The sequence below is a fragment of the Staurois parvus genome, unplaced genomic scaffold, assembly GCF_062004578.1.
Source record: "Staurois parvus isolate SC_StPar_1 unplaced genomic scaffold, SC_StPar_1.0 ptg003076l, whole genome shotgun sequence".
Taxonomy (NCBI): Eukaryota; Metazoa; Chordata; class Amphibia; order Anura; family Ranidae; genus Staurois; species Staurois parvus.
Window position 1 is genome coordinate 51,524 of NW_028320872.1, and position 20,842 is coordinate 72,365.

The 20,842-nt window shown below is 49.7% G+C and overlaps 1 protein-coding gene across 1 annotated transcript in view; it reads left to right on the top strand.

Annotated features, from left to right (window-relative positions):
* The window catches only part of LOC149428633 (carbonic anhydrase 9-like), a gene marked incomplete at its 3' end in the record, with an annotated part of 45,761 nt that extends 27,024 nt beyond the window's left edge, over window positions 1-18,737 (top strand). The window contains exons 3-7 of the mRNA XM_089667174.1: window positions 2,090-2,260; window positions 3,419-3,561; window positions 9,436-9,528; window positions 16,866-16,932; window positions 18,580-18,737. Of these exons, the coding sequence (XP_089523300.1) occupies window positions 2,090-2,260; window positions 3,419-3,561; window positions 9,436-9,528; window positions 16,866-16,932; window positions 18,580-18,737 (632 nt within the window). The remainder of the gene's footprint in view (window positions 1-2,089; window positions 2,261-3,418; window positions 3,562-9,435; window positions 9,529-16,865; window positions 16,933-18,579) is intronic.
* Between the last annotated feature and the right edge of the window lie 2,105 nt (window positions 18,738-20,842).

Genomic DNA, 20,842 nt, shown 5'->3' on the forward strand with positions numbered 1-20,842 from the left:
ATGCCCGCCTCCAGGACTTCTCCAGGGTGTCACCCATCCTCTGGAACTCCCTGCCCCAACCCATCAGATTATCACCTACTCTCCTCTCCTTTAGGCGCACCCTGAAAACCCATCTCTTCAGGGAAGCCTACCCCACCCCCTGCTAACTTGCCGACCTCCTCCACTCTTTCTACCACTCCATCCCCCACAGCTATCTCCTCCTGTGCCACCATCCCCTCCCTCCTAGATTGTAAGCTTGAAAGAGCAGGGCCCTCGAACCCCTCATGTTTTGCATTGTATTGGTATTGTTCTGTCACATGTTCTGTCCCCCTTTGTAATGTACAGCGCTGAGCCAACTATCGGTGCTTTATAAATACTGTATAATAATAATAATAATAATATATATAGTATTGTGTGTTAATATCACTTGACCAGTAGATGGCGCTGTACCCAACTAGTAACCTTAGTGTACAGCGCCATCTACTGGTCAAGTGATATTAACACACAATACTATATAGTACATTATAGTACATGCTGTTGCATTCCCAACACCCCTTCTCAATGGCATGTGCATAATTATATGACATTTAGTCTCTTTTGTAGAAAACAATGACGTTCCCTTGGCAAAGGTTTGGTGAGTGCGTCTGCAGTCATCTCCTCTGATGGGCAGTACTGGATGTCGATGACCCCGTGTTCTTGCATGTCTCTGAGCAGATGATATCTTACATCAATGTGATTGGTTCTTGGGTTAATCTTCTCAGAGTGTGTAAGCTTTATGCATCCATGTCTGTATTCAAGGAATCAAGAGAACAAATGGACATACATCCTAATATATGTCGGTGACATCTTGACGTGTTTTAAACAAGAAGGGGACTATGACCAAATAGTTCACAAACTGAAACAAAATTTTGAAATGAAAGAGTTGGGGAACATTACTCACTACCTAGGAATTCAAATAGAGCGGGAAGAGGATGGAAGCGATCTTCTTAACCAAAGTCAGAAAATTACAGAAATGTTAGAATAGTTTCACATGCAAGATGCAAAGGAAGCGAAAACACCAATGGAACCAGATTATCTAAAAAACAATGGAACAGAAAACTTGTTACCCAACAATGATTATTACCGCAGGGCAATCGGAAAATTGCTATACATCGCCACCGTGACAAGACCAGACATCGCCCTAGCAGTGGGAATAGTTTGCAGGAAAGTCGCAACGCCGTGTCAACGCGACTGGGATGCAGTAAAGAGGGTAATGCAGTACCTAAAGGGAACAAATCAGATGAAGCTGCGACTTCCAGCATCGTCAAACCCAAAACTGGTTGGATATGTGGAGGCCGATTGGGCTGGAGACACCACTGACCGCAAATCTACAAGTGGTTCCATCTTCCAGTATGGACAAGGAACCATAAGCTGGTCTAGTCGGAAACAAGTGACTGTTGCGCTCTCTTCAACTGAAGCGGAATACATAGCAGCAGCACATGCATGTCAAGAAGCCATTTGGATTCGTCAACTTCTACTAGACATGGGACTGAATATGTCACAAGCCACACCCATCATGGAAGACAATCAGGGATGCATAAAGCTTACACACTCTGAGATTAACCCAAGAACCAATCACATTGATGTAAGATATCATCTGCTCAGAGACATGCAAGAACAAGGGGTCATCGACATCCAGTACTGCCCATCAGAGGAGATGACTGCAGACACACTCACCAAACCTCTGCCAAGGGAACGTCATTGTTTTCTACAAAAGAGACTAAATGTCATATAATTATGCACATGCCATTGAGAAGGGGTGTTGGGCATGCAACAGCATGTACTATAATCTACTATATATAGTATTCTGTGGTAATATCACTTGACCAGTAGATGGCACTGTACACTAAGGTTACTAGTTGTGTATCTCTGAAAACTTGTTGGTTCTTCTCTATCATCTCTTCAGGAAGTAATGTGTCTGTAATATGTCTGATGAAATGTGCTCTGTATGTTTGTAATTTAAGCCACACAAGTAAAGTCTGAATTCTGCTATCACTACCAGTGTCTTCTCTAACACATAACCAACAGTATGATGGACAGACGATGATGGTGTTCTCTCTCTTGGTGACAGATATCACGGAATGGGACAAGGCCTATCCTGCCTGTGGGGGGAGGGAACAATCCCCCATTAATGTGGACACCTGGGACTCCAAGTTTGACCCAACACTGGGGCCCATCCAGGTCTCCGGGTACGACGTGTCACCTGAGGAAAGCCTGAAACTGAAGAACAATGGACACACAGGTGACCAATCCGAGGGGACGTGTCATGTGACCAGATATGTATGATATACACAGATTGTGGGGAGATTGGATCCAACCAGATCCTCGCCTGTATGACCTGTGCCTGGTCTTATAGAGAGGTGACACCACTTCATGGAACAGATACTGAACCTGCCATGGCATTCCAGCCTCTTATCTCCATATTGTGTCCCATTATTGAGGTCTCTTCTCTCTGTATTGTGTCTCATTATTAAGGTCTCTTCTCTCTGTATTGTGTCCCATTATTGAGGTCTCTTCTCTCTGTATTGTGTCTCATTATTAAGGTCTCTTCTCTCTGTATTGTGTCCCATTATTGAGGTCTCTTCTCTCTGTATTGTGTCTCATTATTAAGGTCTCTTCTCTCTGTATTGTGTCCCATTATTGAGGTCTCTTCTCTCCGCATTGAGGTCTCTTCTCTCTGTATTGTGTCCCATTATTAAGGTCTCTTCTCTCTGTATTGTGTCCCATTATTAAGGTCTCTTCTCTCCATATTGTGTACCATTATTGAGGTCTCTTCTCTCTGTATTGTGTCCCATTATTAAGGTCTCTTCTCTCTGTATTGTGTCCCATTATTAAGGTCTCTTCTCTCCATATTGTGTACCATTATTGAGGTCTCTTCTCTCTGTATTGTGTCCCGTTTTTGAGGTCTCCTCTCTCTGTATTGAGGTCTCTTCTCTCCGTATTGTTTACCATTATTAAGGTCTCTTCTCTCCGCATTGAGGTCTCTTTTCTCTGTATTGTGTCCTGTTTTTGAGGTCTCTTCTCTCTGTATTGTGTCCCATTATTAAGGTCTCTTCTCTCCATATTGTGTACCATTATTGAGGTCTCTTCTCTCTGTATTGTGTCCCATTATTAAGGTCTCTTCTCTCCATATTGTGTACCATTATTGAGGTCTCTTCTCTCTGTATTGTGTCCCATTATTAAGGTCTCTTCTCTCCATATTGTGTACCATTATTGAGGTCTCCTCTCTCTGTATTGAGGTCTCTTCTCTCAGTATTGTGTACCATTAATAAGGTCTCTTCTCTCCGCATTGAGGTCTCTTCTCTCTGTATTGTGTCCTGTTTTTGAGGTCTCTTCTCTCTGTATTGAGGTCTCTTCTCTCTGTATTGTGTCCCGTTATTGAGGTCCATTTTCTCCACAGTGGTCTTGCAGCTTCCAGACTCTCTGCAGATAAATGGAGGTCTCGCCAACACGTACCGGGCGGCTCAGCTGCACTTCCATTGGGGCTCACACAGCAGCCCGGGCTCCGAGCACACTGTCAATGGGCAGAAATTCCCCGGAGAGGTCAGTTAGTAGGAATATACTGATTGATATTTCTGTATAGACAGTGTGTTCCACTCCATTATAGAGGGATGGTCACCACAGCAGTATGACTGGCCTTGTCTGGTAATCATTTTGGTGACCATTAGTACCAACCTCCCAGTGAGCAGAGATCATACCGTGTAATGGTGAGTTGTGGTGCCTGGTTATCGTGTGTATGGCCCTCCATGATAGTACATGTTCTCAGTCCTTGTATTAGAAACAGAACAGCATAATTAGACTGGTTTGGTTGAAGGGATACTTTGAGGTCCCAGAGAAAGGATGATGATTAGGGGTTGGAATTGCAAGGCTTCGGGTTAGAGTTAGAAAGATGGTACCATGGGTCATGATTAGGAGGTAGATGTGAGGGTCATGGTTAGAAGGTAGATGTTGGGGTCATGGTTAGAAGGTAGATGTGAGGGTCATGGTTAGGAGGTAGATGTTGGGATCATGGTTAGGAGGTAGATGTGAGGATCATGGTTAGGAGGTAGATGTGAGGGTCATGGTTAGGAGGTAGATGTTGGGATCATGGTTAGGAGGTAGATGTGAGGATCATGGTTAGGAGGTAGATGTGAGGGTCATGGTTAGGAAGTAGATGTTGGGATCATGGTTAGGAGGTAGATGTGAGGATCATGGTTAGGAGGTAGATGTGAGGATCATGGTTAGGAGGTAGATGTGAGGATCATGGTTAGGAGGTAGATGTGAGGGTCATGGTTAGGAGGTAGATGTTGGGATCATGGTTAGGAGGTAGATGTGAGAGTCGTGGTTAGGAGGTAGATGTGAGGATCGTGGTTAGGAGGTAGATGTGAGGGTCGTGGTTAGGAGGTAGATGTGAGGATCGTGGTTAGGAGGTAGATGTGAGGGTCGTGGTTAGGAGGTAGATGTGAGGGTCGTGGTTAGGAGGTAGATGTGAGGATCGTGGTTAGGAGGTAGATGTGAGGGTCATGGTTAGGAGGTAGATGTTGGGATCATGGTTAGGAGGTAGATGTGAGGGTCGTGGTTAGGAGGTAGATGTGGGGGTCGTGGTTAGGAGGTAGATGTGGGGGTCGTGGTTAGGAGGTAGATGTGAGGGTTGTGGTTAGGAGGTAGATGTTTGGGATCATGGTTAGGAGGTAGATGTGAGGGTCGTGGTTAGGAGGTAGATGTTGGGGTCATGGTTAGGAGGTAGATGTGGGGTTCGTGGTTAGGAGGTAGATGTTGGGGTCATGGTTAGGAGGTAGATGTGAGGATCATGGTTAGGAGGTAGATGTGGGGGTCGTGGTTAGGAGGTAGATGTGGGGGTCGTGGTTAGGAGGTAGATGTGGGGGTCGTGGTTAGGAGGTAGATGTGGGGGTCGTGGTTAGGAGGTAGATGTGAGGGTCGTGGTTAGGAGGTAGATGTGAGGGTCGTGGTTAGGAGGTAGATGTGAGGGTCGTGGTTAGGAGGTAGATGTGAGGGTCGTGGTTAGGAGGTAGATGTGAGGGTCGTGGTTAGGAGGTAGATGTGGGGGTCGTGGTTAGGAGGTAGATGTGAGGGTCGTGGTTAGGAGGTAGATGTGGGGGTCGTGGTTAGGAGGTAGATGTTGGGGTCGTGGTTAGGAGGTAGATGTGAGGGTCGTGGTTAGGAGGTAGATGTTGGGGTCATAGCTAGAGGTTGGACTGATAGTTAAGGTGATGATGAAGGGTATGAATGATGGTTAGGTGAAGGGATCAGCGATAAGGTGATGACAAGGGGGTAGGATGATGGTTAGGTGAAGGGATCAGCGATAAGGTGATGACAAGGGGGTAGGATGATGGTTAGGTGAAGGGATCAGCGATAAGGTGATGACAAGGGGGTAGGATGATGGTTAGGTGAAGGGATCAGAGATAAGGTGATGACAAGGGGGTAGGATGATGGTTAGGTGAAGGGATCAGAGATAAGGTGATGACAAGGGGGTATGAATGATGGTTAGGTGAAGGGATCAGAGATAAGGTGATGACAAGGGGGTAGGATGATGGTTAGGTGAAGGGATCAGAGATAAGGTGATGACAAGGGGGTAGGATGATGGTTAGGTGAAGGGATCAGAGATAAGGTGATGACAAGGGGGTAGGATGATGGTTAGGGAAATGTTATATGTTTTGAATAATCCTTAGTGGTTGGGTTGAAGAGAGAAACTGTGAATTAGGAGTACGGTTGAGGATTAGGGGGTATAATTTCAGGGTTTTTGAGGAATTAGAATAAGGTTTATCTGTTGGGTTAGGGTTGGGAATTGGGGTCATGATTGAGACTTAGTTGTTAAAGCAGAAGTGCGCTATCTCACCCATGGTGCTGCACATTGATCAGCTATTGATCAGCTATGACATTGGCCATTCGAAGGCTAGAAAGCTGAGTTGTGAACTGACATAGAGCACACTGAGACTGAGAGTTCTAACCAGAGACATGCCTTGAATGTTTCATTCACTGGACTTGGACTAGGAAATGCGAACTGCTGGAAGAATAGGATTTAAATCTGTGGGTTTAGTTTTGGTGTCTTGTTCTAGGTTGGAATGACAGCTATGGTGATGTTGAAGGGTTTATGTGATGGGTATAGTCAGACTTAGGGGTTAGTTTAAGGCAATGGTCTCCAAACTGCAGCCCGAGGGCCTAATGTGGTCCTTTTTGCTTGCCTTTATCTGGCCTTTGGTGCACTATTCCACCATCTGACACCAATAATGGAGCACCATTTTTTCCAAAGTCAACATCAATGGGGTCATTCTTCTCATTGATATCAACAATGGGGTACTGATGCCGGGGCATTTTCTACTCCCACTGGCCACAGTCCAGCCCCCCCCCCCCTTTGCCTAAAGGACAATAAACTGACCCTTTGCATAAAAGGTTTGGAAACCCCCAGTTTAAATGGTAGGAGGTAGGTTGAAAGATAATGTTAGGATAGGGTGAGGGTTAGGATATAGGATGATGAATAGGCATGAAGGTCAGGAGATATGATGATGGCTAGGTATTGGGGATTAGGGTTGGGATATTGGATGATGTGTAGGGATTAGGGTTGGGATATTGGATGATGTGTAGGGATTAGGGTTGGGGGTAGGGTTGGGATATTGGATGATCAGTAGGGATAGGGTTGGGGGTAGGGTTGGGATATTGGATGATCAGTAGGGATAGGGTTGGGGGTAGGGTTGGGATATTGGATGATCAGTAGGGGTAGGGTTGGGGGTAGGGTTGGGATATTGGATGATCAGTAGGGATAGGGTTGGGGGTAGGGTTGGGATATTGGATGATCAGTAGGGGTAGGGTTGGAGGTAGGGTTGGGATATTTGATGATCAGTAGGGATAAGGGTTGGGGGTAGGGTTGGCATATTTGATGATGTGTAGGGAGAAGGGTTGGGGGTAAGGTTGGGATATTGGATGATGTGTAGGGAGAAGGGTTGGGGGTAAGGTTGGGATATTGGATGATGTGTAGAGATAAGGGTTGGGATATTGGATGATCTGTAGGGATAAGGGTTGGGATATTGGATGATGTGTAGGGATTAGTGTTGGGATATTGGATGATGTGTAGGCATTAGTGTTGGGATATTGGATGATGTGTAGGCATTAGTGTTGGGATATTGGATGATGTGTAGGGATTAGGGTTAGGGGTAAGGTTGGGATATTGGATGATCTGTAGGGATAAGGGTTGGGATATTGGATGATGTGTAGGGATAAGGGTTGGTGTATTGGATGATCTGTAGGGATAGGGGTTGGGATATTGGATGATGTGTAGGGATTAGTGTTGGGATATTGGATGATGTGTAGGGATAAGGGTTGGTGTATTGGATGATCTATAGGGATAAGGGTTGGGATATTGGATGATCTGTAGGGATAGGGGTAGGGATATTGGATGATCTGTAGGGATAGGGGTTGGGATATTGGATGATGTGTAGGGATTAGTGTTGGGATATTGGATGATGTGTAGGGATTAGGGTTGGGATATTGGATGATCTGTAGGGATAAGGGTAGGGATATTGGATGATCTGTAGGGATAGGGGTTGGGATATTGGATGATGTGTAGGGATTAGTGTTGGGATATTGGATGATGTGTAGGGATTAGGGTTGGGATATTGGATGATCTGTAGGGATAAGGGTTGGGGGTAGGGGTGGGATATTGGATGATCTGTAGGGATTAGGGTTGGGGGTAGGGTTGGGATATTGGATGATCAGTAGGGATAAGGGTTGGGTTATTGGATGATCTGTAGGGATTAGGGTTGGGATATTGGATTGATCTGTAGGGATTAGGGTTGGGATATTGGATGATCTGTAGGGATTAGGGTTGGGGGTAGGAGTGGGATATTAGATGATCTGTAGGGATAAGGGTTGGGATATTGGATGATCTGTAGGGATTAGGGTTGGTGGTAGGGGTGGCATATTTGATGTGTAGGGATAAAGGTTGGGGATAAGGTTGGGATATTGGATGATCAATAGGGATTACGGTTGGGGGTAGGGTATAGGATGATGTGTAGGGATTAGGATTGGGGGTATGGTTGGGATATTTGATGATGTGCAGGGATTAGGGTTGGGATATTGGATGATCAGTAGAGATAAGGGTTGTGTTTAAGGTTGGGATACTGGATGATCAGTGGGGGTAGGGTTGGCATATGTGATGATGTGTAGGGATAAGGGTTGGGATATTGGATGATCTGTAGGGATTAGGGTTGGGGGTAGGGTTGGGATATTGGATGATCAGTAGGGATAAGGGTTGGGTTTAGGGTTGGTATACTGGATGATCAGTGGGGGTAGCGTTGGGATATTGGATGATGTGTAGGGATTAGGGTTGGAGGTAGGGTATAGGATGATGTGTAGGGATTAGGGTTGGGGATAAATTTGGGATATTGGATGGTCTGTAGGGATAAGGGCTGGGGGCAGGGTTGGCATATTTGATGTGTAGGGATTAGGGTTGGGGATAAGGTTGAGATATTTGATGATGTGTAGGGATAAGGGTTGGGATATTGGATGATCTGTAGGGACTGAGGTTGGGGGTAGGGTTGGGATATTGGATGATCAGGGGGGGTAGGGTTGGGATATTAGATGCTCAGTAGGGATTAGTGTTGGGATATTGGATGATCTGTAGGACTGGGGTTGGGAGTAGGGTTGGGATATTTGATGATCTGTAGGGATAAATGTTGGGGGTAGGGTTGGTGTATTGGATGATCAGTAGGGATTAGGGTTGGGATATTGGATGATGTGTAGGGATAAGGGTTGGGGATAAGGTTGGGATATTGGACGGTCTGTAGAGATAGGGGTTGGGGGCAGGGTTGGCATATTTGATGTGTAGGGATAAGGGTTGGGGATAAGGTTGGGATATTGGATGATCTGTAGGGACTGAGGTTGGGAGTAGGGTTGGCATATGTGATGTGTAGGGATTAGGGTTGGGATATTGGATGATCTGTTCTATTGTACAGCGCTGAGCAAACCCTTTGGCGCTATATAAACTCAATGTAATGTAATAATCTGTAGGGATAAGTGTTGGGGGTAGGGTTGGGATATTGGATGATCTGTAGGGACTGAGGTTGGGGGTAGGGTTGGCATATGTGATGTGTAGGGATTAGGGTTGGGATATTGGATGATCTGTAGGGATAAGTGTTGGGGGTAGGGTTGGGATATTGGATGATCAGTGGGAGTAGGGTTGGGATATTGGATGATCTGTAGGGACTGGGTTGGGGGTAGGGTTGGCATATTTGATGATGTGTAGGGATTAGTGTTGGGGATAAAGTTGAGATATTTGATGTGTAGGGATTAGTGTTGGGGATAAAGTTGAGATATTTGTGTAGGGATTAGGGTTGGGGGTAGGGTATAGGATGATGTGTAGGGATTGGGTTGGGGCAGGATGGACACTGCATTCAGATAAATGACAGCAGTCTCTTCCTTCAGATCCATGTGGTCCATTACTCCTCCAATTTTCAGGGCCTGGAAGAGGCGGTAACCCAGCCTGGAGGCCTGGCGGTCCTGGCAGCCTTCATTGAGGTAGGTGGCCATGAAACTGTGGTTGTCGTGTCTCTGCAGAGAATTGTAAAGTTTGTTGCCCTCAATAGAAACATTTCTGTAGGGAATAACCAAGAATAGTCTTTACCTTCCTGTCTGTCACCAGTAACCCTTCCCATCCCGGTATCAGAGTCTTCCTTGTCCATAAGAGCTTCTGTGAGGAAAAGTCAGAGAACATGTGACAGGAGATCTGACAGAAGGTGCTGGAACTGGAGCTCTGTCTATGGGTCAGTTGGTGATCGGTGGAAGACACAACTTGTCCCTGTGGTCTCCACTCTTTTCATTCCTTGGCCTGTAAATTAACAGTCTTTCATTGTCCAATTTCCTCTGGCCAGAACAGCTAATCTCCAACCAGACACAGTTGCTGCTTCAGGGGTCACAAGTAATTGTGGGTGGATTGGCCATGATGTGCCCTTGTGGAGATCCCATCTGTAATACCCTGCAGTGCCCAGATTGTCCATGATGTGCCCCTTGTGGAGAGATCCCATCTGTAATACCCTGCAGTGCCCAGATTGGCCATGATGTGCCCCTTGTGGAGAGATCCCATCTGTAATACCCTGCAGTGCCCAGATTGGTCATGATGTGCCCCTTGTGGAGAGATCCCATCTGTAATACCCTGCAGTGCCCAGATTGGTCATGATGTGCCCCTTGTGTGGAGATCCCATCTGTAATACCCTGCAGTGCCCAGATTGGTCATGATGTGCCCCTTGTGTGGAGATCCCATCTGTAATACCCTGCAGTGCCCAGATTGGCCATAATAAGCCCCTTGTGGAGAGATCCCATCTGTAATACCCTGCAGTGCCCAGATTGGCCATGACCTGCCCCTTGTGGAGAGATCCCACCTGTAATACCATGCAGTGCCCAGACTGGGCATGATGTGCCCCTTGTGTGGAGATCCCATCTGTAATACCCTGCAGTGCCCAGATTGGCCATGATGTGCCCCTTGTGGAGAGATCCCACCTGTAATACCCTGCAGTCCCCATATTGGTCATGATGTGCCCCTTGTGGAGAGCTCCCACCTGTAATACCCTGCAGTGCCCAGATTGACCATGACCTGCCCCTTGTGGAGAGATCCCACCTGTAATACCATGCAGTGCCCAGACTGGGCATGATGTGCCCCTTGTGTGGAGATCCCATCTGTAATACCCCGCAGTGCCCAGATTGGCCATGATGTGCCCCTTGTGGAGAGATCCCACCTGTAATACCCTAATACCCTGCAGTGTCCAGATTGGCCATGATGTGCCCCTTTGTGTGGAGATCCCATCTGTAATACCCTGCAGTGCCCAGATTGGTCATGATGTGCCCCTTGTGGAGAGATCCCATCTGTAATACCCTGCAGTGCCCAGATTGGCCATAATAAGCCCCTTGTGGAGAGATCCCATCTGTAATACCCTGCAGTGCCCAGATTGGCCATGACCTGCCCCTTGTGGAGAGATCCCACCTGTAATACCATGCAGTGCCCAGACTGGGCATGATGTGCCCCTTGTGTGGAGATCCCATCTGTAATACCCTGCAGTGCCCAGATTGGCCATGATGTGCCCCTTGTGGAGAGATCCCACCTGTAATACCCTGCAGTGCCCAGATTGGCCATGATGTGCCCCTTGTGGAGAGATCCCACCTGTAATACCCTGCAGTGCCCAGATTGGTCATGATGTGCCCTTGTGGAGAGATCCCATCTGTAATACCCTGCAGTGCCCAGATTGGTCATGATGTGCCCCTTGTGGAGAGATCCCACCTGTAATACCCTAATACCCTGCAGTGTCCAGATTGGTCATGATGTGCCCCTTTGTGTGGAGATCCCATGTGTAATACCCTGCAGTGCCCAGATTGGTCATGATGTGCCCCTTGTGGGGAGATCCCACCTGTAATACCCTGCAGTGCCCAGATTGGCCATGATGTGCCCCTTGTGGAGAGATCCCATCTGTAATACCCTGCAGTGCCCAGATTGGTCATGATGTGCCCCTTGTGTGGAGATCCCATCTGTAATACCCTGCAGTGCCCAGATTGGTCATGATGTGCCCTTGTGGAGAGATCCCACCTGTAATACCCTGCAGTGCCCAGATTGGTCATGATGTGCCCCTTGTGTGGAGATCCCATCTGTAATACCCTGCAGTGCCCAGACTGGGCATGATGTGCCTCTTGTGTGGAGATCCCATCTGTAATACCCTGCAGTGCCCAGATTGGTCATGATGTGCCCCTTGTGGGGAGATCCCACCTGTAATACCCTGCAGTGCCCAGATTGGTCATGATGTGCCCCTTGTGGGGAGATCCCATCTGTAATACCCTGCAGTGTCCAGATAGGTCATGATGTGCCCCGTGTGTGGAGATCCCATCTGTAATACCCTGCAGTGCCCAGATTGGGCATGATGTGCCCCTTGTGTGGAGATCCCATCTGTAATACCCTGCAGTGCCCAGATTGGCCATGATGTGCCCCTTGTGTGGAGATCCCTTCTGTAATACCCTGCAGTGCCCAGATTGGCCATGATGTGCCACTTGTGGAGAGATCCCATCTGTAATACCCTGCAGTGCCCAGATTGGCCATGATGTGCCCCTTGTGTGGAGATCCCTTCTGTAATACCCTGCAGTGCCCAGATTGGCCATGATGTGCCACTTGTGGAGAGATCCCATCTGTAATACCCTGCAGTGTCCAGATTGGTCATGATGTGCCCCGTGTGTGGAGATCCCATCTGTAATACCCTGCAGTGCCCAGATTGGCCATGATGTGCCCCTTGTGGAGAGATCCCATCTGTAATACCCCGCAGTGCCCAGATTGGTCATGATGTGCCCCTTGTGGAGAGATCCCACCTGTAATACCCTGCAGTGCCCAGATTGGCCATGATGTGCCCCTTGTGTGGAGATCCCACCTGTAATACCCTGCAGTGCCCAGATTTTCCATGATGTGCCCCTTGTGGAGAGATCCCACCTGTAATACCCTGCAGTGCCCAGATTGGTCATGATGTGCCCCTTGTGGAGAGATCCCATCTGTAATACCCTGCAGTGCCCAGATTGGTCATGATGTGCCCCGTGTGTGGAGATCCCATCTGTAATACCCTGCAGTGCCCAGATTGGTCATGATGTGCCCCTTGTGGAGAGATCCCATCTGTAATACCCCGCAGTGCCCAGATTGGTCATGATGTGCTCCTTGTGGAGAGATCCCACCTGTAATACCATGCAGTGCCCAGATTGGTCATGATGTGCCCCTTGTGTGGAGATCCCATCTGTAATACCCTGCAGTGCCCAGATTGGTCATGATGTGCCCCTTGTGTGGAGATCCCATCTGTAATACCCCGCAGTGCCCAGATTGGCCATGATGTGCCCCTTGTGTGGAGATCCCATCTGTAATACCCTGCAGTGCCCAGATTGGTCATGATGTGCCCCTTGTGTGGAGATCCCATCTGTAATACCCTGCAGTGCCCAGATTGGTCATGATGTGCCCCTTGTGTGGAGATCCCATCTGTAATACCCCGCAGTGCCCAGATTGGTCATGATGTGCCCCTTGTGTGGAGATCCCATCTGTAATACCCTGCAGTGCCCAGATTGGCCATGATGTGCCCCTTGTGGAGAGATCCCATCTGTAATACCCCGCAGTGCCCAGATTGGTCATGATGTGCCCCTTGTGTTGAGATCCCATCTGTAATACCCTGCAGTGCCCAGATTGGTCATGGTGTGCCCCTTGTGGAGAGATCCCACCTGTAATACCCTGCAGTGCCCAGATTGGTCATGATGTGCCCCTTGTGGAGAGATCCCATCTGTAATACCCTGCAGTGCCCAGATTGGTCATGATGTGCCCCTTGTGTGGAGATCCCATCTGTAATACCCTGCAGTGCCCAGATTGGTCATGATGTGCCCCTTGTGTGGAGATCCCATCTGTAATACCCTGCAGTGCCCAGATTGGTCATGATGTGCCCCTTGTGTGGAGATCCCATCTGTAATACCCTGCAGTGCCCAGATTGGTCATGATGTGCCCCTTGTGTGGAGATCCCATCTGTAATACCCTGCAGTGCCCAGATTGGTCATGATGTGCCCCTTGTGGGGAGATCCCATCTGTAATACCCTGCAGTGCCCAGACTGGGCATGATGTGCCCCTTGTGTGGAGATCCCATCTGTAATACCCTGCAGTGCCCAGATTGGTCATGATGTGCCCCTTGTGTGGAGATTCCATCTGTAATACCCTGCAGTGCCCAGATTGGTCATGATGTGCCCCTTGTGTGGAGATCCCATCTGTAATACCCCGCAGTGCCCAGATTGGTCATGATGTGCCCCTTGTGTGGAGATCCCATCTGTAATACCCTGCAGTGCCCAGATTGGCCATGATGTGCCCCTTGTGGAGAGATCCCATCTGTAATACCCCGCAGTGCCCAGATTGGTCATGATGTGCCCCTTGTGTTGAGATCCCATCTGTAATACCCTGCAGTGCCCAGATTGGTCATGGTGTGCCCCTTGTGGAGAGATCCCATCTGTAATACCCTGCAGTGCCCAGATTGGTCATGATGTGCCCCTTGTGGAGAGATCCCATCTGTAATACCCTGCAGTGCCCAGATTGGTCATGATGTGCCCCTTGTGTGGAGATCCCATCTGTAATACCCTGCAGTGCCCAGATTGGTCATGATGTGCCCCTTGTGTGGAGATCCCATCTGTAATACCCTGCAGTGCCCAGATTGGTCATGATGTGCCCCTTGTGTGGAGATCCCATCTGTAATACCCTGCAGTGCCCAGATTGGTCATGATGTGCCCCTTGTGTGGAGATCCCATCTGTAATACCCTGCAGTGCCCAGATTGGTCATGATGTGCCCCTTGTGGGGAGATCCCATCTGTAATACCCTGCAGTGCCCAGACTGGGCATGATGTGCCCCTTGTGTGGAGATCCCATCTGTAATACCCTGCAGTGCCCAGATTGGTCATGATGTGCCCCTTGTGTGGAGATCCCATCTGTAATACCCTGCTGTGACGGAGGGTAGGCAGGACAGAACACACAGAGTAGATGGCAAACGCACGAAGCTTTACTGAGACAAACAGATGACAGTCACTTAATAGGGGAATTCACAGGGAGGGTGAATACGCCAGTAAAGGGCAGCAAAGAGGGGCCAACACACTTATAGTCCAATGCCGAGAGCCAAGGAAGAGTCTCTGTAGCAATTGTAATCCAACGGGGGGGGGGGGGTCAGCACAGTAACATTTCAAGTAAAACAGGGAGAGAGCAGGTACTCACGGATCCGACAGGGTGCCTGGTCTCCCAGGGATAGAAAGTGGAACACAGGTACCTGTTGGAGTCCGGATCATGCGTGCGGTCTCCCCTTTTGGGCTGGGTCCTCGGGCAACTGGCAAGCAATCTTGCTATCTCTCCCCTAGGCTGGGGGTCTCTGGATCTCTGGCAGCTAGCAGGCAGTCCCGCAATCTCTCCCATAGGCTGGGGGGTCTCTGGATCCCTGGCAGCTAGCAGGCAGTCCCGCAATCTCTCCCCTAGGCTGGGTGTCTCTGGATCTCTGGCAGCTGGCAGGCAGTGGCTGGGGGTCTCTGGATCCCTGGCAGCTAGCAGACAGTCTTCCCCTGCTCTGGAGGGCCTTAGGCAGTCTTTGGTCTCTGCAGAGTCTGGCCACGAAGGTCCCGCCACAGCTGGGGCTCCTTCCTTCGGTGGCTGCGCAGCGGTGAATACCCCCGGAGCACCCGGCATCAGCTTCTTAAGCTAATGTCAGATACTCCCTGGTCGTCTAGGCAACCGGGGCGGGCCAAAGCTGGTTTACCTCGTTGCCCGGCAACGAGGCACGCCCCCTCGTGAGCGCAGACTTTCTCCAGGGACATCCGCAAGCGCTGGAACTTCTGCGCTGCGGATGACAGGGCTGAAGTGGCGACAGCAAGACGCCGTAGCCCGGTACATCTCTGCAGGGAGGGTCGCACCTCCCCATGGAGAGGTGTGAACCTCGCCACCTTCTCCTCTCAGATTGGCCATGATGTGCCCCTTGTGTGGAGATCCCATCTGTAATACCCTGCAGGGCCCAGATTGGCCATGATGTGCCCCTTGTGGAGAGATCCCATCTGTAATACCCCGCAGTGCCCAGAATGGTCATGATGTGCCCCCCACCTTGTCCCAGCAGTTGGCAGCAGAAAGGAGGACAGAACTCCTCCTACACACCCTGCACCTCTCGGTGCAATCACCGTACCCCCTCATTTCTGCCCCCCCCCCTTTGTCCCAGCAGTTGGTATCAGAGAGTGGACAGAACTCCTCCTACACCTCACTGTGCAGACACAGCACCTCCTCATCTCCGCCCCCCCCCTTGTCCCAGCAGTTGGTAGCAGAGAGGAGGACGGAACTCCTCCTACACATCCTGCACCTCTCTTTGCAGCCACATCACCCCCTCATCTTTGCCCCCCACCTTGTCCCAGCAGTTCGCAGCAGAGAGGAGGACGGAACTCCTCCTACACATCTTTCACTTCTCTGTGCACCAGCAGCACCACCTGTTCTCCGACCCCCCACCTTGTCCCAGCATTTGGAGGCAGAGAGGTGGACAGAACTCCTCCTACACATCCTGCAACTCTCTATGCAGTCGAAGCACCCCCCAATTCCCCCCCCCCACACCTTGTCCCAGCAGTTGGCAGCAGAGAGGAGGATAGAACTCCTCCTACAGATCCTGCACCTCTCTGTGCAGCCAAAGCACCCCCTTGTCTCTGCCTCCTTTGGTCTCAGCATTCAGCAGACTCTGGCAGCTGACTCCAGCCCTCCTCTGGTCCTCCTCCAGACTCTGTACTTTCTGCTTCCCAGCTTCACCCCCAGTGTTTCTTCCCAGCAGCAGCACAAGGTAAGGGGGTTCACTGTGATGTATGGAAGGGTGGGGAACTCTTGAGAGTGGGGGGCTCTTGACATCTGATATAAGGGGGGGTGGGGTGCTCTAGTCATCTACTCTTACAGATAGAACTGGCCCCTTAATGGCAACCATAATGCTGATGTGGCCAGCGATGAAATCCTTGCTGTATAGCAACCGTTTTTGCCTTTATTGCCTCTTCTGCTTCCAAAGATCAATCATAACTTCTACACAAAGCAATCTTTTGTCAATAATGACCTCCAACAAACGTATTTTGGGGTGGAAATCGACCATATTGGGTTGCTGGCGCTGTATTTACACCAATACTGAAAATGAAGGTTTGGCTCCCATTGATTCCAATGGGGTTCAGATTCTGGATCCGGACTTAATGAACCCGAATACGATCGACTCATTTCCGCTCTTCATCCTGCTTGGCAAAATATTGTGTCTGAAAGTCTGTGGGAGCAAAGTGTACCTGTCATACAATTCATGACTTGGAGGATTTCTGATGTTTCCTGACAGGAAGGACCCGACGAGAACGAAGACTACGAGCATCTCCTGACCCACCTAGAGAATGTGAAGGAGGCCGGTGAGTCCATGTCCTCCTACAGATCGATCATCCACCTCCACTATATCTACCATCTATTATCCATCTATAATCTGTCTTTCTGTCTCTCATTGATAAGGTGAGCATGGGGGAGAACACTGCAGGTGAGGGAAGGGTGAAGAGTGAAGGGATGGGGGAAGGGAAGGGTGGAGGAGAGGGGGAAGGGAAGGGTGAAGGGAAGGGTGGAGGGTGAAGGGATGGGGGAAGGGTGAAGGGGAGGGAAGGGTGGAGGAGAGGGGGAAGGGAAGGGTGGAGGGTGAAGGGAAGAGTGAAGGAGAGGGGGAAGGGAAGGGTGAAGGGAAGGGTGAAGGGGAGGGAAGGGTGAAGGGAAGAGTGAAGGAGAGGGGGAAGGGAAGGGGGAAGGGTGGAGGGTGAAGGGAAGGGTGAAGGAGAGGGGGAAGGGAAGGAGGGTGAAGGGAAGGGTGAAGAGTGAAGGGATGAGGGAAGGGTGGAGGAGAGGGGGAAGGGAAGGGTGAAGGGAAGGGTGGAGGGTGAAGGGAAGAGTGAAGGAGAGGGGGAAGGGAAGGGGGAAGGGTGGAGGGTGAAGGGAAGGGTGAAGGGGAGGGAAGGGTGAAGGGAAGAGTGAAGGAGAGGGGGAAGGTTAGGAGGGTGAAGGGAAGGGTGAAGAGTGAAGGGATGGGGGAAGGGTGAAGGGAAGGGTGGAGGAGAGGGGGAAGGGAAGGGTGGAGGGTGAAGGGAAGAGTGAAGGAGATGGGGAAGGGACGGGTGGAGGGTGAAGGGAAGGGTGAAGTGAAGGGGAGGGTGAAGGGAAGAGTGAAGTGGAGGGTGAAGGGAAGAGTGAAGTGGAGGGAAGGGTGAAGGGAAGGGTGAAGGGTGAAGTGAAGGAGAAGGGTGAAGTGGAGGGTGAAGGAAAGGGTGAAGTGGAGGGAAGGGTGAAGTGGAGGCTGAAGGGTGAAGGGGAGGGTGGAGGGAGAAGGGAGGGAGCAGGGTGAAGGGAAGGCTCTGAGGGTAGGGGGGGTGGACGGGGAAGGATCTGTGGGTAAGGTGGGGTGGAAGGAAGGATCTGTGGGTAAGGTGGGGTGGAAGGAAGGCTCTGTGGGTAGGGGGGGGTGGACGGGGAAGGCTCTGTGGGTAAGGTGAGGTGGAAGGAAGGCTCTGTGGGTAAGGTGGGGTGGAAGGAAGGCTCTGTGGGTAAGGTGGGGTGGAAGGAAGGATCTGTGGGTAAGGTGGGGTGGAAGGAAGGCTCTGTGGGTAAGGTGGGGTGGAAGGAAGGCTCTGTGGGTAGGGGGGGTGGACGGGGAAGGATCTGTGGGTAAGGTGGGGTGGAAGGAAGGATCTGTGGGTAAGGTGGGGTGGAAGGAAGGCTCTGTGGGTAGGGGGGGTGGACGGGGAAGGCTCTGTGGGTAGGGGGGGTGGACGGGGAAGGCTCTGTGGGTAGGGGGGGTGGACGGGGAAGGCTCTGTGGGTAAGGTGGGGTAGATGCCTCCTCTCAGCACTCAGTTCTCAGTCTAATGGAAATCTTTGTGTTGCTTTGGTTTCTTCACCTTTATTCCGTCCCCTCTTGGAGTATTAATACTCGGACCGTGTCAGCTGTGATAGTGTGAATGAGCAGTAAAGACAATACTGTAAGTGCCGCCACGTTCCTTGAAGCTATACTCTCCTCCACAGGACAAAGTACGGAGATTCCTGGATTTGATATCCGAGGATTATTACCCCACCAGCTGGACAGGTACTACCGCTACAATGGTTCTCTTACCACCCCACCATGTTACCAGACCGTCAACTGGACCATCTTCAACCAGACTGTCCTCCTGTCTGAGAACCAGGTATGTGTATTCATGGTACTCTCATACCCCGATCACCATGGATAATACTCTCCTACCCCCATCACCATGGATACCACTCCACTACCCCCATCACCATGGATAACACTCTGCCACCCCTGTCACCATGGATACCCCAACACCATGGATAATACTCTACCACCCCTGTCACTAATGATACTACTCTACTACCCCCAACACCATGGATAATACTCTACCACCCCCATCACCATGGATACTACTCTGCTACCCCCAACACCATGGATAGTACTTCATTACCCCATCACCATGAATGATACTCTAATATCCTCAACAGCAAGGACAGTACTCTACTCTCCCCATTACCATGGATACTACTCTCCTTCCCCCCACACCAAGGATAATACTCTACTATCCCTATCACCATAAAAAAAATACTCTCCTACTGCCAACAGCAAGGATAGTACTCTACTATCCCCATTGCCATGTGTACTACTCTCCTACCCCAACACCAAGAATAGTACTCTACTATCCCCATTGCCATGGGCACTACTCTCCTACCCCAACACCAAGAATAGTACTCTACTATCCCCATTGCCATGTGTACTACTCTCCTACCCCAACACCAAGGATAGTACTCTACTATCCCCATTGCCATGTGTACTACTCTCCTACCCCAACACCAAGAATAGTACTCTACTATCCCCATTGCCATGGGCACTACTCTCCTACCCCAACACCAAGAATAGTACTCTACTATCCCCATTGCCATGTGTACTACTCTCCTACCCCAACACCAAGAATAGTACTCTACTATCCCCATTGCCATGGGCACTACTCTCCTACCCCAACACCAAGAATAGTACTCTACTATCCCCATTGCCATGTGTACTACTCTCCTACCCCAACACCAAGGATAGTACTCTACTATCCCCATTGCCATGTGTACTACTCTCCTACCCCAACACCAAGAATAGTACTCTACTATCCCCATTGCCAAGGGTACTACTCTCCTACTCCAACACCAAGAATAGTACTCTACTATCCCCATTGCCATGTGTACTACTCTCCTACCCCAACACCAAGAATAGTACTCTACTATCCCCATTGCCATGGGCACTACTCTCCTACCCCAACACCAAGAATAGTACTCTACTATCCCCATTGCCATGTGTACTACTCTCCTACCCCAACACCAAGAATAGTACTCTACTATCCCCATTGCCATGGGCACTACTCTCCTACCCCAACACCATGGATAGTACTCTACTATCCCCATTGCCATGGGTACTACTCTCCTACCCCAACACCAAGGATAGTATCTACTATCCCCATTGCCATGGATACTACTCTCCTACTCCAACACCAAGGATAGTACTCTACTATCCCCATTGCCATGTGTACTACTCTCCTACTCCAACACCAAGGATAGTACTCTACTATCCCCATTGCCATGGATACTACTCTCCTTCCCCCACACCAAGGATAATACTCTACTACCCCCAACACCAAGAATAGTACTCTACTATCCCCATTGCCATGTGTACTACTCTCCTACCCCAACACCAAGAATAGTACTCTACTATCCCCATTGCCATGTGTACTACTCTCCTACCCCTACACCAAGAATAGTACTCTACTATCCCCATTGCCATGGGTACTACTCTCCTACCCAACACCAAGGATAGTACTCTACTATCCCCATTGCCATGGATACTACTCTCCTACTCCAACACCAAGGATAGTACTCTACTATCCCCATTGCCATGTGTACTACTCTCCTACTCCAACACCATGGATTGTACTCTACTACCCCCAACACCATGAATAATTCTCGATGCTCCCATTACCAGGAATACCCCCATCACTATGGATATTATTCTAATGCCCCCATCACCATGGATAGTATTCTATTACCCCCATCACCATGGATATTAATTTCTAATGCCCCCATCACCATGGATAAGTAATTATAGTACCCTCCATCACCATGGACAGTATTCTAATGCCCCCATTACCATGGATAGTATCCTAATGCCATTACCATGATAGTATTCTATTACCCCCATCACCATGGATAGTATTCTATTACCCCCATCACCATGGATAGTATTCTATTACCCCCATCA